This window comes from Lacerta agilis, chromosome 8, assembly GCF_009819535.1.
Source record: "Lacerta agilis isolate rLacAgi1 chromosome 8, rLacAgi1.pri, whole genome shotgun sequence".
Taxonomy (NCBI): domain Eukaryota; kingdom Metazoa; phylum Chordata; class Lepidosauria; order Squamata; family Lacertidae; genus Lacerta; species Lacerta agilis.
In genome coordinates this window covers 2,924,271-2,941,494 of record NC_046319.1, presented here as the reverse complement: position 1 = coordinate 2,941,494, position 17,224 = coordinate 2,924,271, and the positions used below count along the sequence as shown (strand labels likewise).

General features: G+C 46.4%; 1 protein-coding gene across 2 annotated transcripts in view; it reads left to right on the top strand.

The window, feature by feature from the left end:
* The window catches only part of GPAT2 (glycerol-3-phosphate acyltransferase 2, mitochondrial), a 64,840-nt gene extending 48,691 nt beyond the window's left edge, over positions 1–16,149 (top strand). For both annotated transcript variants that reach the window (XM_033159046.1, XM_033159047.1), the window contains 10 exons: positions 673–791; positions 5,844–5,914; positions 6,747–7,008; positions 7,921–8,069; positions 8,962–9,039; positions 10,058–10,189; positions 11,475–11,595; positions 13,361–13,426; positions 14,775–14,830; positions 15,825–16,149. In XM_033159046.1, the coding sequence (XP_033014937.1) occupies positions 673–791; positions 5,844–5,914; positions 6,747–7,008; positions 7,921–8,069; positions 8,962–9,039; positions 10,058–10,189; positions 11,475–11,595; positions 13,361–13,426; positions 14,775–14,830; positions 15,825–15,941 (1,171 nt within the window). In that variant the 3' untranslated portion in view covers positions 15,942–16,149. The remainder of the gene's footprint in view (positions 1–672; positions 792–5,843; positions 5,915–6,746; positions 7,009–7,920; positions 8,070–8,961; positions 9,040–10,057; positions 10,190–11,474; positions 11,596–13,360; positions 13,427–14,774; positions 14,831–15,824) is intronic.
* Positions 16,150–17,224: the final 1,075 nt, after the last annotated feature.

The window sequence follows — 17,224 nt, the reverse complement described above, 5'->3', positions numbered from 1 at the left end:
AGTGTCAGAGTGGGATCATGAAGATCCAGGTTCAAAACTCCACTTCGCCATGAGGTTCACTGGGTGTCATTACCTTTTAGCCTACTCTACTGCATTTGGACACTGTGGGTTAAACCACAGAGCCTAGGGCTTGCTGATCAGAAGGTCGGCAGTTCAAATCCCCGCGACAGGGTGAGCTCCCATTGCTCGGTCCCAGCTCCAGCCCACCTAGCAGTTTGAAAGCACGTCAAAGTGCAAGTAGATAAATAGGTACCACTCCGGCAGGAAGGTAAACGGCGTTTCCGTGTGCTGCTCTGGTTCACCAGATGCGGCTTAGTCATGCTGGCCACATGACCCAGAAGCTGTATGCTGGCTCCCTCAGCCAGTAATGTGAGATGAGCGCCGCAACTCCAGAGTCGGACACGACTGGACCTAATGGTCAGGGGTCCCTTAACCTTTACTTACTGCATTTGGATGTTGAGAGGATGAAGTTTGTGTATGTGTATGCAACTGCTTATACCTTTCTGAACTCCTTTGGCGGAAGAGTGAGATAAAAAATATATGTAATGAATAGATAAAGGATTAACACTCCTAGCCCAGGGTGTGTGGGGAAGCAACAACATCTGTACTTGTGATATTGTTTTTGTAAAAACTGTTCATTCCCCATCATCCTTCCCTTGCCCACTTTCCTAGCTGTAGCTTTTTGGATTGTGAGAAACTGGAACAATGGTCACCAGGCTCCAAAGGCATCATATCTCTGAACACAGAACAGGAAATACTGGTGTACAATTTGGGCCTACACACACTGAGCGGTGAGTAGTAATTTTGTCTGGGATGGTTGTTTTATTGAGGAAGCAGATGCCTAGCCATTCTTGCACAGCTTTTGCGGTGATTGATAATTTCTGCTATTGGACTACATGAGTCTAAGGTGCCCATTCTGATAGGAGGTGGTTTGCTGTGGCTCTGAACGTTTCTGTGCTCAGGGCTGGGCTCCTTCCAGTTAAGCTCAGCGGGGTGGCTGGAGTGGACATAAGATGCAACTTAATGGTAATTATTGCTGTGAACAGGCAGAATGCCCTCCCCTTCCCAAGAAGAGGCAGCCCTACATGTTGCTGCGTGAGTTTCGCCAGGTTTGCCATCTCATTCAGAAGAAAGGCCTAGAAAGATAACATGAGAAGTGGGCACTCCTCCAAGGGCAGGAAATGCTTTCTTTTGCAAACTCTGGAGCTAGCATGATGCAGTGATTAGAAGGCTGGCCAAGACAGGGAGACCAAGGTTCAAATCCGCACTCAGTCAAAAAGCTTCCTTGAGAGACTTTGGGCTTGTCATTCCCTGTTACCAGCTCCATCTACAGCATTGCTGTGAAGAGAAAATGGGGAGGGAAGAACCACATGAGCTGCCCTTGGCTCCTTAAATATATATTTTTAAATAGGTTACAGAAATACAGTATACAGTAATTTTTAAAAGGGGAAGTTGTAAAACCATTCCAACGAAAAGCAGGACAGTATAGATTCAGCATGAGAGGTGGATCCCACAAAATGAAATACCTTAACTGTCCTATGACAGAAGCAAAGGCGTTGGGCCTGCCATGCTGTAGGGAGGGTGGTAGTTTAGGACAGGCTTCCTCAACTTCGGCCCTCCAGATTTAGGTTACCAGATGTTCCCATTTCTGGGGGACAGTCCCTGGATTTACAAATCAGTCCCCATACAAAATCCATTGAAGTTGCAAAGTGTCCCCGATTCATTGAAAAATAACTGGTAACCTTATTCCAGATGTTTTTGGCGTACAACTCCCATGATCCCTAGCTAGCAGGACCAGTGGTCAGGGATGATGGGAATTGTAGTCTTAAAAACACCTGGAGTGCCAAGGTTGAGGAAGCCTGGTTTAGGAGCTGCCACTGAGAGGGGGGATTGAATGTAAAAAGTGATGCTATTTTTGCAAGGGTGCATCATGTCTCCAGTTTTAACTTGGGAGGGGGGAGTGTTCCTTGGACATAAAAATTTTGGGAAATGCTGTTCTAGGCATTTGAAGGAACTCCCAGTTTCTGTTTGCACAGAGATCTTTATTTAAATAAGTGCAGCTTCCAGGTGATGGTTCTAAAATTTCAAGTCAGTGCTGCAGGGTGCTGCCAAAAACCAGAGGCTGATGAAGCACAAGCAAGCAGCTAGCCGAGGTGTTCTGCTTAGCCTAGCTCTGGTACATTATTTCGAGGATCTCCGTGTTGTGTTCCTGGCACAAGTGGCTGGCTATATGTGCTGCTCATTTGGCAGGTGTGCCATCTGTGTCCCTGTCTGCATGGCAGAAGCAGAGAGAAGGAAGCGGCTTCTTCATCAGGGCCACAGATGGCCCTGCAGGCAGATGCCTACATGCAAGCTGCTGGCTTCCGCCTCAGACTGGTCGAGAAGCGGCACAAACTGGATGCAGCTGAGGCCCTGAGCACTTTGTGGCAGCAGTAGGAAAAGGGGCTTCTTTTGGATGCTGAAGAATAATATTTGGATAGACGGGGACAGATCAAAGGCATTTAAGCAAAGTAAGAATAAGAAGTGCCTCTTTTCCCTTGGCAGATGGAGGCCCTTGGTCATCATCCAGAATTGGTGGGGATTCCGTGACTCTCCTCCGCTCCTCAGTTGGGGAGGACTTGCTTGTGTCATGCTGAGCTTCAGGGACGCCCTGAGGACTTGGCAAAGTGCAGTGCAAGAACACTTCCCAGCTTTGAGGCCAGGAGAAGGTCAGGACCTCTTCTCTGTGTCACTGTCCTCCAAGAAGGCACTCAGAGCACCCCCTGAAGTTCAGTGTGACCCCAGTGGTGGCCCATGGGGCTCCTCCCTGGCTCCAGGCTCACGAGGGCAGGGGGCCTGCCTAATCCAAAAGAATGCGAAGGGACAAGTGAACGTGTGCCAATTCGGGTAGCCTTCTGTTTGATAGTTGGGTGACTGAAAGGTTCTGCCAAGCAGCAAATCACATTAGGTTGCTCTGAGCTGCAGTCACAGCCTTCCCAGTTACATAAAATATTCAACTCACATGTCAAGGTGTGTTTTTTTAGTTTATTGCTCGTCTCCCAGAGTGTGGATGTAGCTTTCCAATTATTGGTTATTTTAGTATAATACCTGAACTGCTCTGTCTTCGCTAATGCACAGGCTGCGTGACTTTCTGCAAATGGCTCACAAGCGTGTGTGTCTGTTCCCCCCGCCCTCGCTTTATGATTTGGAAAAAGAGTGCTTTGCCCGGGAAAAACCTGTCTTGCTGAGGCGCTTCCCTTGACGGGTTGGGGGTGAGCAGCCAAGAACAGAAACTGGCCCATTGCAATCAGTTACTTCAGCTAAAAAGGCAGCTCGGGCACCCCACCAAGTGCAATCTTCCTGTACGTCTTCTCTTAATGCAGAATTTTGCCCTGCAATCATAATCCCCCTTCAAAAAGCACATTGTAGATTTGGGAGAGGTGCAGAAAAGCACAACCAAAATTGTTAAACGAGGATTGAGCGGCTCCCCTGCGAGGAAAAATAGTTAGAATGTTCAAAAATTAGGGTGATTAAACAAACTGTGGAAGAAAAGAATATGAAGATTCCTCTTTTGAATCAACTAAAGAGAATAACGACAAGCTACACTTGCTTTGTTCTGTCTCTTTGCAGGTGAACTTTTGACAAAAGAGAGTTACCTTGTTTTGTTCTTCTCCTCTCCCTAAATGTTAGGAGCAGCCTGAGGGCCCCATCACTGATTTTTCTCTCTGACCCTTTTGAAGCCCCCCTCCCAGCTTCATGCCCTCCCCCATATGCCCCCCCTTACTGCTGCCATTTGGACACAAGGTTGGAGGAAATCTGGGTGACAGGACCACATGGACAATTAGCGGGCAATGAAAGGCCTCTCTTCTGAGCTGTGAACTTTCCTGCAGAGGAAGCAGCCCTTTCAAGTTCCTCTCTGCTAGCCAGAGCTCCTGCAGTGCTCAATTTTCATCTTCTTCATCTCGTTCATGGCTCATGTTTTATCCTTGGCTGCAGGATCCAGTTGGATTAACCCCCCCCCTCCTTCCACCAGCCAGACTTGGCCACCTGCTTTATTGTGCACATTTGCAGAAGGGAGGGTGGGCTGAGGCAGACTATGGCTCCGGACTCTGTGGGCTTGGATGGTGGGCCCGTGGCAGGACATCGTTTAGAGACAAGGAAAACTTCCATGCCTTTGAGCTCTCATTATGAGATGCAGAGTGAGGGGCTACCTCAGGTAGCAGATTTTTGGCCAGCATGAAGGATTGGATGGATGCTTTTAAAGGATTGACATATTCATGGAGGAGAAGGCTATCAACACCTGCTAGCTACAATGGCTATGCTTTGCCTGCACGGTTGGAGGCAGAAATGCTTCTGAATACAGTGGTACCCCGCTAGACGAATGCTTCGCTAGACGAAAAACTCGCTAGACGAAAGCATTCGTCTAGCGGGAGGCTGCCCCGCTAGACGAAAAAGTCTATGGGGCTGCCTCGCAAGACGAAAAAATTTCGTCTTTTTTTTTTTCGTTTTGCGGAGCGCGGCTCCCATTGCCGCTCCGCAAGACGAAAACCCCGCTAGACGAAAATTTTCGCGGGACGAATTATTTTCGTCTAGCGGGGCACCACTGTATTACTTGCTGGAAGCCACAGGAGGGGAGGTTGCGTTTGTGGTTGAATTCAGTATGCAGCTTTCCTATTGGGACATCTGGTGTGGCCACTGTGAGAACAGAATGATGGGCTTAATGGTACAGTCAAACCTCAGATCCCAAACGGCTCTGTTTTGGAACGTTTTGGCTCCTGAACGCCAAAAACCCGGAAGTAAATGCTCCAATTTTCGAATGTTTTTCAGAAGCCAAACATCCAACGCAGCTTCCGCTTGAGTGCAGGACTGTACATTGGCCTTCTTATGGGAGGCAAGCAGATCCATATGGACAGGGTGCACTCTGCCAAGGAATTGTTCTACATGAATTGAAACGGGTGTGTGCTACACAAGAGCCTCCTGCTCATCTGTGCACAACATTCCCTTCATTTCAGTTAGGTTTGCACAGGAGATCTTCCCAGTTGATTGTGCCCCATGGTAATTGGTGGGAGCCCAAGATATTTTGAAATGGCAACCTGCCTCATTTTAAAAACAAAATCCTATCCATGGCTTAGTTGCGTGATTTTCCTGATACAAGGCTTTCCCCAAGTTATCTTGGGTGGGAAGTGTTTCTGTATGGATATTCCATCTCTGCATGTGAGCATATGCTCTCTGGTGTCATTTCTGATATTCACTGAGTAAGCAGGTGCCTTTTCTCTTCTCAGAAGCAAAATAACTCAAAAAGACAATTATCTGTAAAAAGGATCTGCAGTGATACAGAGAGCCATTAGAGTTGCGGGGATATAATTGAATGAAAAAATGATAAACATTTTCATATTATATTATGGAGAATAGATTGTGCAGATGTGTTTAATTATAATACTTTATGCAAGAGACAGAATTTGGCTTCCTTTTTTATAATGACACAGAGTTAATTTAATGCTATGTGTAGCACTCCCCCCCCCTTTCCAGTGTTTTATCTGGTTGTTAAGCAGGTGCAGGCTCTTTTGTACAAACGGTGAGTTCTTTATACTCCTTTGTATTGCAGCCTGGAGTGAAGGGTTACAGGCTGACCACTGGCTAGAATTGCCCAAGTCTCCTTATCATTTCTGCCAACCTGACCCACAAGGTCCCACTGAGTAGATGTGGTTTGGCAAAAGTAAATGCAGTATGCTGTGTGGCCCCATTTTACTGGCTCATCAGCCCACCGTATTTTCAACATGCAGCATTTTCCACATGGAATCATAGGCACTAGCAGTTAACCATGTGGTTTCTTCTCTCTTTCTCTCCTCCTCCTCCTCCTCTAGCTGGTGTATCTTGTTGTGCCATCATGGCTGTACAGATCATGTCTGCACTCTTTCTGCACAAACACAAAGAGGTAAAAATGTGAAAAGGAGCTGGATCCAGGATTTCCTTTTCTTAAGTATCCCTGAAGCAATGGGGGGCTTTTGACCCTTTTTAGTGGCACCTCTGGGGATGATGGGAAAGTGGACTTGGTTCTGCCAAACTTCAGGTTTTGCTTACCTCAAAGACCCCAGGGATAAGGGTCTTGGAGACCCAAAGATCTTGTAAGGAGAGGCTGTGGTTAATCCTTATTTTATAAATGGGGTAACAAAGATGGGGGAGAGCATGAGGAACCTTTACCCGTCTAGGTTTTGCGCACACATGTAAAATCTTAAAATGCAGTGCGTGCATGTAATAAAACACACAATCACAAAGCAGCTCTTATTAGGTGTGCTGCCATGCAGTGTGTCAATGGATCCTTGTTTACAGGGCCAGAGCTGAGGTATTGCTGTTCTGTTATCTGCATAAAACCAACTTTCAGGTGTTGGCAGTGGTAGCCGCAGTGTTTGGTTCCCATAATTCAATATGGGAGTAGACAGCAGTGTTTTCCCCCTTTGTTCTGTTCCCATTTAGGATGCAGAGAGAGGTAAAAACTTTTATCAGATATGCATGTGTTCTAAAGCAGCCTTCTCCAACCCTGGTACCCTCCAGATGTTGTACACCACAACTCCTATCATGCCTGGCAACCTTTGGCTGGGATGAACGGAAGTTGAGGTCCACATACTTGAAGGCATCAGGTTGGGGAAGGCTGTTCTAAAGCAATCTATGCCTTGTAAAGAGCATGCCTGAAGGATGGTGCTCATTGGGATTTTTCTTGCCTCCTCACAATAACAAGTCCGCATCTTCTTTCTTCTGTCCTCTGCTAGGGTGTCTTCCTTTCCCAGCTCATGCAGGACTTTGTTTGGCTCACTGAGGAGATCCTGCTACGCAGCTATGATGTGGGGTTTTCTGGGCAGGTGCGTGATGTGGTGTTGCATGCTCTGTTCCTGCTGCGGCACTGCGTTTCCCTCTACCACCTTTCCCTGGGGGATGTCCTGGTGGTTCCCAAGAAGACAGACGAAGCCATGACAGAGTTGAGCCAGCACAGCACTGCCCTCTTGCCTGTTTTCATCCAGGAAGCAGTGGGAGGTGAGTTTAAAGGTTTCTCGGGCTTACAGGAAGCCTGCTTGAATTATTCCTTTCTAATTAGCTGAGATACATTGGGAAGGAGGGGTCTAGAGGGGGCCCCAGCCTTTAGGGGTAAGTTCACCAAGAGTACATGAGAAAAAGGCTCACGATGCTGCAGGTTGCAAGAGAGCAGAAGTTTCTCTTCATGCCACAACTCCCCTTCTCTCGAGTCTCTACTGCAGGCCTGGCCCTGCTTGTGCAAGGTCATTGGTGGGTCCCCCACCCAGTGCCAAATTTTGCAAGGCTGCACAGCTTAGGAAAGAAGAGGTGGGTGGCCTTGGTCAAGGCTAGCAGTAGCATTTTGGAGGATTTCCCAGTGCAAACCTGATATTTTCAAGGAGATAAAGAACCAAAGGAATTGGGGCTATATCTCAGCTTTTCAAATACATCCGCAGAAGTTAATTTTCTGCAGAAATTATTAGAAACCCATTCACCCACCCATGCGTAGCTATCAAAGTAATTGCCATGTGACTTAAAATGGGGAAAAGGATTTGCTGTGTTCTCCGTACTGTGCACACTTTCATGCCTGCTATATCTGGCTTTTTCATAAACAAGTGTTTCACCAAAGATGACACTTTGGTAACTTGGGTAATAAGGACTGGTCTTTCCCAAGGAGTTTCACCTACTTCTTTAAACAAGCCTTTGAAAACCACAGGCATATCACTATCTTTAAGCAAATAGGTAAATTTTGACCAGACCTGAACCAGAGGTTCTCAAGCACCCCTCTCTGGGAACAATACAGGGGACCCTGCACAAGGCCTTCCGCTTCTTCCAAATCACAAATCTTCTTCTAAATCACTAAATTTAACTGCTGTGGAATGAGACAATCATAGCAAGTAAGTGCTAAATGGTTTTCCTGACTCCTCTCTGCAGTCTGTGCTGTCAGTGCCCTCCTGGTGGAGCTGCTGCCCTACCTGGGAAGCCCTGAGCAGCTCAGGGATGTGGTCCTGGTCCAGGAAGAGCTCCACAACAAGACTGTCTTGCTCGTCCAGCTGCTGCCCAGGGATTTCCTCCTATGCCAGGTAGGGAGCCCCTCTGTGATTTCAAAAGGGCAATTCTTTGCCTGCCTGCCGAGCCCCACCTGCAAAGCCTGCAGAGCTATGGAGCAGGATGCTTCACTTAGATAACCTTCTTGCCTGCTGTGATCTTCCTCCAAGGCTCTTCTCTGTGTCCCACCAACACCTGAGTTGTGCTTGGTGAAGAGGGCTTTTTTCCCATAGCCACACCCAGGCTCTGGAACTCTGCCAAGAGGCCTGCCTTGCTCTGCTCTGATGGCCTACTGCCACTGTGCAAAGGCCTTTCTTTCTTTCTCGGCAGGTGTTGAGCTGCTGGTTTTCATGCACTACACCTCCCTCAGTGACTTTTGCCTGGGCTGGATGGAATGTGTGTCCTTAAATTGTGATGACTCCTCACATTCCTTGCTTGGCTGGAGAATGGAAAGGGAGGGAAGTGTGTGTGTGAGGGTCTTGCTTTTGCATAGCTGGAATGTAGCCTATTGTATAAAGGTAAGAGTAGCATTCATTGCTCTTCCCATTTCTGTCCCTGGAACATCTCCTGCAGGCCATTGCTGGAAAATCTTATACACTCCTGCTCTGTACTATACCAGGGTCGCTTGCCTGTATGAATTCTCCATTGTAGATACAGAACGCCCTCATCGAGACAAATATTCTTTAAAGGTGCTTTGCTATAATTGGATGGGACCTTGTGCATCACCACTAATTAGTAACAAAAAAAACGGTGGAGCGGGGGGAGAGAAGAGAAATGCAGGATCATAGAAACACTTCAGAGAGGCAATCTAACACTCTTGAATAACACCTGCCCAGGTTGGAGGTGTGTGCTGCACCCCATCTCTCGTCTCTCATTTGGGCTAGTAGAGAGTGATGGTCCTACTGGTTTGCCTTTGCTTCCTCCTAGCCTTGCCAGTCTCTCTATAACTACTGCCAGGTTGCTGTGGACAAGTTGATCCAGTGTGGACTGTTGGTGGCTGAGGAGGTAAGAGAAGCTCTCAGGATGGGTGTGTGTGGTGCTGTGGCCAGGGGTGAGGGGAAGTGAGGACATTGGAGGAGTGCGTCATTTAAACACCATATGAGCTCAGCCTTGTGGAGTGATAATATTTTGCCTGTGTACACTTACAGGTGAAACTCGAAAAATTAGAATATCGTGGAAAATTCCATTTATGTAAGCAATTGTTTTCATTAGCTACTGGAGTTTAATATATGAGATAGACTAATGACATGCAAAGCGAGATATGTCAAGCCTTTGTTTGTTATAATTGTGATTATTATGGCGTACAGCTGATGAGAACCCCAAAGTTGAAATTGTTAATTTGGGGTTCTCATCAGCTGTACGCCATAATAATCACAATTATAACAAATAAAGGCTTGACATATCTCGCTTTGCGTGTCATGAGTCTATTTCATATATTAGTTTCACCTTTTAAGTTGAATTACTGAAGGAAATGAACCTTTCCACGATATTCTAATTTTTCCTCTCTTGAATTAAAACTGGGGGCATGTTCCACTCTTGCATCCAAAAAGGATTGTTCTTGCAATACATAAGCCACAGTTCTATGCCCACAAAGGGCTCTTCCTGCATGAGACACTGATACGAGCATGCCTCCTCTTGGGGAGGACAGCCCAGTGCTGTAACTCATGCAGAGATGCAACAAGCAGCCTCTCTAAAGGTGGGTAATTTTGCTTTAGGAAGGACTGAATAACTTGCATGCACAATCACACAGAGAGAGAGAGAGAGGCAGCAAAATGGTGGCAGCCTCTTTCAATAGAGGCTGATTGGGCAAACGTGAGGCTAGAGCAAGGAATCATGAAGAGAGACGGTAGGCAGCCTTTTTGTGTGTTGCCGCTTTGGGCTCACAGCAGTTCTCTGATGACACACTACTTGGTCCCAGCTTGGCATTTGGCAATGGCTGGCCCAGGCCCCTATGGTTGCAGCAGAGCCTCATATCTCTTCTTCCCAAGGTTTTCAAAAAATGGTTTCTTTCCTTTCCTCCCAGATTCCCAGTGATGTCTTGGTGTGTGACACAGCCCAAAAGCGCTTCACGAAGAGGTTGCTGTGGAAGGCAACAGACGATTTTGCAGACAGTGACAGCGATTACAGCGACGAGACTGGAAATTGCTGCTTCAAAGTACCATGAACCCCATTCTGAAAAAGCTCCCACTGGAGTTCCCTTTCTCCTGCAGTTGCCTCTGAGGCAGAAATTCTGCCCACCCTTTGCCCTTCTCTCTCCCTGTCCCAGTTGCCTGAAGGCAGCTATGGGCAGGCAGTCCAGTGTTTTGTTTTGTTTTTAAGTTTGCTGCAAGGAAGTTTGATACTCTGCACAAAATATGTTGCTCATCCCCTTCATAGGACTTTTCATGCCATATGAAATTTTGTGTGGTAGGATTTTCAGCATTTTGCGGAGTGGGGAGATGAAGTACAAACACATTGTTCAGGGTATGTGCTTGATACCTTTCAATGTGAGGTGTGGCCGAGGGGTTTTCTTTACACCCACACACAATAAATTGGTCTCACTGCAGCCACATTTGGAGCAGAGACCTTGCACCCAAACCCAGATGTGTTCCTCTTGGGGAAAAGATGCCTGCTTTTCCCAACCAGGCTTCCTAGCGGGGTGGGAAAGGTGAGCTCCTTGGCTGTCTGTTGTGCTTCCCTGCTGCTCTGAGGATCCTTGAAATCCTCCTGCTGGGTCTGGCTTCATGTGGGAAGGGCGCCACAGCTCTGGAGGCCACCCTCCTTCCTCATCCTCATTGTCAGAGGGAACATCAAATTACCATATAAATTCCCACTTCTTTTGTTTCCCAGCACCCATATGACACATCCTGAGTTCACAACCTGTCTCTTCAAATGCCAGCTGTGTGGGCTGAGGCTCTGAAACCTTCCTCTGTGTTCTTTCAAGAAGGGAGCGAAGTTCCCTGTAATTAACTGGCTGGTGCTGAGGATGGGGAGCTCACTGAGCTCATCTCTACTTGCTGCACCGCCTGGGAGAGACTTTCAGCAGTTCCAAAACATCTGGATGCACAGCACCACCTCCCGGGCATACAGAGGCTGCTTTTAGACCTCTCTCTGTGCGTATAGTTTCTTACAGGGATGCTGTTTCTGTAGATATTTCCACTCTCCTGAAAATGTGGCATGGTGTGTACAAGGCAGTTTTGTCCATGAAAACAGGTAATAGAACTATACCCACTGACATTAATGGGCCTAGGTTAGTTTTATCCATTCATTTCAATGCTTCTGCTGTGGGTAGGCCTAGCTTCTGTGGCATGCAGGCTGTTACTCAAAAGAATAGAGCGCTGCAAGTGTTCCCAAGGGATTTCCATTGGCTTTTGCAGTGTCCACACAAAGCAGTCGGGATCAATATGTGAACCTTCATCTCATCAGAGTTCTTATGTCTCTTTTCATTTTTTCTGCCCTAGATAAGCCAGGTGGAAAACTGCTCCAACTTTTTTGTGTTCCTCTGCTGTCTTCTGAGCCCTTTGCTGAAAACCTTGGAAAGAGCCGCTGTCTTCCTCTGGGAAATTGAGTCTCCTCAGTCAGGTATATGCCCCACAGCCAGGTTCTTCTTCACTTGAGTGGCTCCAACAGCCTTAATTTTCCCTGGGAATGTGCTTCCAAGCATTTCTGCTCTGTGGGAGGGCATCTGTTCTACACGCAAAAGGCCCCACCACTGAGCAAAGCTTCTCCAAATGCTAGAAGCACCCAGCTTTCTTTCTTTACAAAGGTATTCACAGTTACTACAGGATTAAGCTTCCTTTGAATAGCTCACCAGTAAAAGTCTTTGGATTCATTTTTGGCACACCTTAAGCAACTGCTGCATGGTAACAATTGATGGGTTGTTACTGTCAGGATTTGGACTTCCCCTAGGTGAAAATAGCCTTGTGCTGTTTTGATTCATTAGCAAAGCCCAGGTGCTGTTAGTTAGGTTCTGCACCCACTAACTTGGGTACACAACACAAAAGTTACTGTCCCCTGCTTTTCTTCAGGTTCTTGTATCCATTGTGTTCCATGAACAGCCTTTTGCTTGCTACGTTCATGAGCAAGGAGGTGCCCAAACTGGTAACAGCCTAGCAGTGTCCCATTTCCTTGGAGCCACCTTTGCTAGCCTGGTGTCCTCCAAATGTTTTGGACAACATCTCCCTTCAGCCCCAACATCAATAAAGCTGGTTGGCTGAGCTGATGAAGCCTAAAGCCACTGAAGGGCCCTAGGATGGTGAAGGCTGCCCTTGAGCACTGCTTTTCAGACTTTCTGCCTGCCTTGTCAGCTGTGCTTCCTGTGTGTTGCTGAAGATTCTGGTGCATGTTCTAGGGCTTTTCCTTGCCTTGAGTGAACTGAGTGTGCAGCCTGGAGGATAACCCAGCTCTCCCTTGCAGTGACATGTTTCCAAGGAGGATCAGTAGTATTGCGGAAGCATGTTTGTTGGGGAAGGTTGCCCATCATTATTGATCTGGGACAGCTCACTTGGTGGAGTGTGAGACTCTTAATCTCTTATGCTCTTCCCCTTGGCAAGCCCCTGAGAAGCTTCTGGGGGAATCCTAGGATGCCTGGAACAGTTTGAAAAACACAGCCTTTAACATACAAGTGAACCGGAAGTGTTCAGCTAAGTTACTTCTCATACTTAGGGCTACTTTGCAAGTAATGCTGAACGTTGGGCTTGCGTGCAGCCCGGAGGACTTTGGGTTGCATCCAGCGCTATTCCCCCTCAGAGTAGACCCATTGAACTTAATAGACATTGCTGATTTAAGTCCTATTAATTTCAGTGCATCCACTCCTGAGTAGATGTTAGTCAGCTACTAGTCTTTTGTCAGCATTTAGTTTACTTCAAAACTTGGTTGGTTACATAGGAACCAAAGATAGTGGATTAAAACAAAATTGTTGAGTTGGAAGGGACTGTGAGAGTCATCAAGTCCAACCCCCTGCAATGCAGGAATCTTTTGCCCAACATGGGGCTCAAACCTATGACCCTATGACTCATCTCATGTTCTACCAGATGAGCTATCCCCAGCTCTGATCAGTATCTAAACAAAGCTGTCTTGGTTCACCAGTGTTTGTTTTGAACACGATTTATGCTGATTTAAAAAAAGAAAGAAAGAAACCAAAGATATTGTTGAGTTTCTTTCTACTTTTGAATGCAGCCTCTGACCCTGCAGGTTTATATTTAGAATTTGAGCTGCTGTGACCCGTAGACATTTGTCATGGTGCAGAGATCCCTCTCCCAGTGCTAATGGTGCAGCTGAGGCTAGTGATCTCCCTTTGCTTTCTGCCTTGTGTCCTTCTGACCACCAGCACCGCTGTCCCCTACAGAGTCGCAGTACGTGGAGAAGCTGCACTGTTTTTTGGCAAGGAAGGCAAAAGAAGACTCTTCCTTTGGTGAGTGCAGAGACCCAGAGATGGCCAGGTGGCAGCCAAGCGAATAAGTGTAGAGCTGGTGTGATATGCAATGGCTACAGGACAGCGCTGCAAACTGGGGCTTTCCCAGTTTGAATCTCACCTCTGCTGCCATGAATTCCATGCACCAACCAGCAAGATGGTGGGATAATATTGTTGACTTAAACAGTATTGTTGTTATGATCACCACTAGATAATACACTTTGCAAAGCACTTTGAACACTTGAAAGGGCTATAGAAATGTTATGTGTATATAAATATGCTAAGCAGCTAAGGTTTGTCATCATGTGGGAGTTTGCTTGGCCACGGACAGACGGTGCTGTGACCTACAGTTTGACAATAGCCTGAGAACTGCCTGGCAGCAGCAGCAATGGAGGGCAGAGGCGGCAGGCAGCCCATGGAGGAAGCCATGACAAACTGAGACAGCAACTGTTCTGCTCTGTACGCCATAATCATCACAATTATAACAAATTAAGGCTTGACATATCTCACTTTGCATGTCATGAGTCTATCTCATATATTAGTTTCATCTTTTAAGTTGTATTACTGAAATAAATGAACTTTTCCACGATATTCTAATTTTTTGAGTTTCACCTGTAGATAGAAAGCCAGTTTTCTTGGTAGTATAGAGCTACCCCTAAGTAACTTTATACCAAAGGATAGTAACTGCCCTTGTTGATGGACAAGGGTTTTGTGACCTCATAAAATGGGAAATTACCTAAAACCCTTTTATTTTAAGCACCCCATTTTCTTACGCTGAGGCCTATGGCAGTGGTGAACCAGAGTTGTTAGCCTAGATACATGAAGGCCACTACCCCCATACCTTTTAAACGGGTGTTTCCCATCACTGAAAAGGCCCCAGTTCCTTAAACTTTTCCTCCTCCTCACAGACTTTCCCAACACCCTCTTCTTTTTCTGCCCATAAATCTCTCCAGGTTTGTTTTACATCCTTCTTAAAATGTAGCAAGTAAAATTTTATCAATACTTAGCTTTTGCAGAGTGTGTTTTGAATGTTCAAAGTGCTTATTGTATCCTATATTCTAACCCTCCCAGTGGTGGGTGATTATCCAAAATTGCAGCTGAGGGGGGAAGGGCTCAGTCTCTTAGTTACTAGGCTACAACAGCTCTGACATGGCATTTCCTTTATTGTTTTAACCAGCAGAATATAACCCCCAGGGTCTAGATTAGAAGCTAGTTTTTACAAACCAACTTTGCCCCTTAGTGCTTGATGACATGACCTCACTGCAACTGTGCCACCCCTGGGGAGTAGGGGGCGTCTGTCCTCTCTCCCACATTGAACCTTTCTGTCCATTTCATTTTCCTTTTTCAGAATGTGTCTGCAGAACTCTGACTACCATCTCTGTCCGCATCTACAAGGAACTGGGGGTGAGTGCCCTGTCTTGCCTGCCCCTCCAATGTGCGAATACTTTGATCACATTCCAGAAACCCCCTTTTCATGCCCTCCACAATCCATTTTCAGGTGTTCCTGATTCTCCAAACAGGTCTTCTATTGCTATATTCAGTTCTTAATCTGAGATAATTTCACCACCTGTATGTCATCTTGCAGCACTCCTGAGCATCTCGGAAGTGTTGGTTTATTTAAGAAGCAAAAGCAGTTTCCTAATGGTCAGGGTTCCCTTTACCTTTATGGTTACAGTACAAAAAATGTGGGTTGATTCTTATCTCTTTGTGCTGCTTTTTATACTCCCGCAGGGTTTCAGGTCCTGCTTGTCCTGGATCCCACCCAGCAATGGTCTACTGATTGGGAGGCCATGTTCAAATTCCATCCCTGAGTGATTTTGCATGCCTCTGTTGCTACCCTCACTCCTGGTGTTCCATCTCGCCAAATGCAGGCAGTTGCATGGGTGACTCTTTGCAATACAGCTATGTGGCCAAAGCGCCGTATACTTTTGCAGCCACTCCACCTACACAGCTTGAGTGCAGTTTTTGTGTGTTTTCAAATCCAATGGAGTCTAGCATTGATTTCTCCTTTGCCGGATTACTGAGGATATGATGTATGTATATAAATGTACAGCCAGTGTTGGCTTGGCACTCTCAGGCAGAGGCTGAGGGTGTAGAGCCCCCCACAGCAGCAGCTCCTTGACTTCATCTTCCACCTGTCTTGGTGGGTTTCTGTGCAGCTTGCCTTTGAGAGATGCAATAGCCAGTATCAGGGGAAACATGGCTGTTTCTGAAAAGAGCTGCTCAGTGTCACTATTCTCATCTCTCCACATTGATGTCACACAATAAGAGGTGTGAGGTGACAGTAAAGAATTTCCCCACCCACTTCATTGGCTGCTACCTAAGGAAAGCCCTTGTTGAATCTGCCTTCAGTGGGATATGGGATTGCTAAATCCCCCCTTTTCAATTTCCACTCTAGGTGCTGAGAGAATCAGCAGGGCAAGGGGAGCCCATTCTCCACCTCTCCGAGACCTTCCGTGCCAAAGAGAACCAAGAGAAGCTGGAGAAATTTATCCAGCAGTTTATCTACAGCTAGTGTCTCCAAGGGGGCCTTCTATGGTATCCAGAAGGTGTAGTTTCTGCTTCCTAGATGTAGATGTCGGGGTGGGGTATAACTAAAATCTGCCACTGCCTTCTAACTTTATTTTGAAAGTTATCTTCGCACAGGTGTGTGACCCTTTTGAAATCCCAGTTGAAAAGTTGCCTCTCATGTCAGGACTTCAGTGAGCCAGTGTTGAGGCCAATTAGTAAAGAACTAAAATCCATTTGTAAGTTAAGCATTATGAGTGTAGTTCGTATGATTTTGTGTTTATTGCACCTCACCCCAGGAGCCATTGTTGCTGACTTTGAAAGTAATAAACAATATTTTCTGACTGCATTTTTAACTGTGCCTGCTCTGTCCTCTCCCAACCTGGTGTGCCTTAGGTATTTTGGACTAAAACTCCCATTATCTCCTGCACCCTACAACAGCAGGTTAGAGAAGGCTTCTCCTTAGTGTGCATAGCTAAACAACTGTTTACATCCATGAATACACTGTTGAAACCTGCTTACAAGAAAACCTGGAAAACTTGTGCAAAAATATACCCGTGTGTGTGTGTGTGTGTGTGTTCTCGTGTCCAAAAGTATGGTTGAAATACTACTGTGGTGGAAATACTTCTCCTTTAAAAAACCATCAACATGGAGCTTCAGACAAGGCAAAGAGCATTGTCAGGTAGTAAGGTAGTTGGTAAAAGGTGTTTGCAGCCTTTGGCCATCCTGATGTTGCTGAACTACAACTCTCATCGTCCCTGGCCACTGGCCATGCTTGCTGTATCTGACGGGAGTTGTAACTCAGCAACAAGGTGAGAGCCAGTTTGGGGATAAAGAATATCGGGGAAATCATACATTTCAGTGGTCCCTGTTTGTATATGCTGGCCAAAAGGTAGTATCAACTGACAGAGAGAGACTTTTTTAAGGAACAGGAAATTGCCTTGTACCAAGACAGACTGTTGGTCTGTCTCGCTCAGGACGACTACACTCTGGCAGCAACTCTCCAGGATTTCATACAAGGGTCTCGTCCAGTTCTAGTTGGAGGTGCTGGGGATGCAAAGCAGGTGTCCTCCTTGAGTGAAAACTCAAGCACACCACCAGTGCATGTTGCTGGTAACTTAAATGTTGTTTTGGACAATATGCTAGTGAAGGTTGACAAAATAGGGAAATATCTATTGCTATGCATTTGAAATTACCAGTATTCAGGTGTGATTACCAACAGTTACCAAACTTTAGGTATTCTAAGGACTATACAGCAAGCCTTCCTCAGTTCCCTGCCCCCCTCGTAGC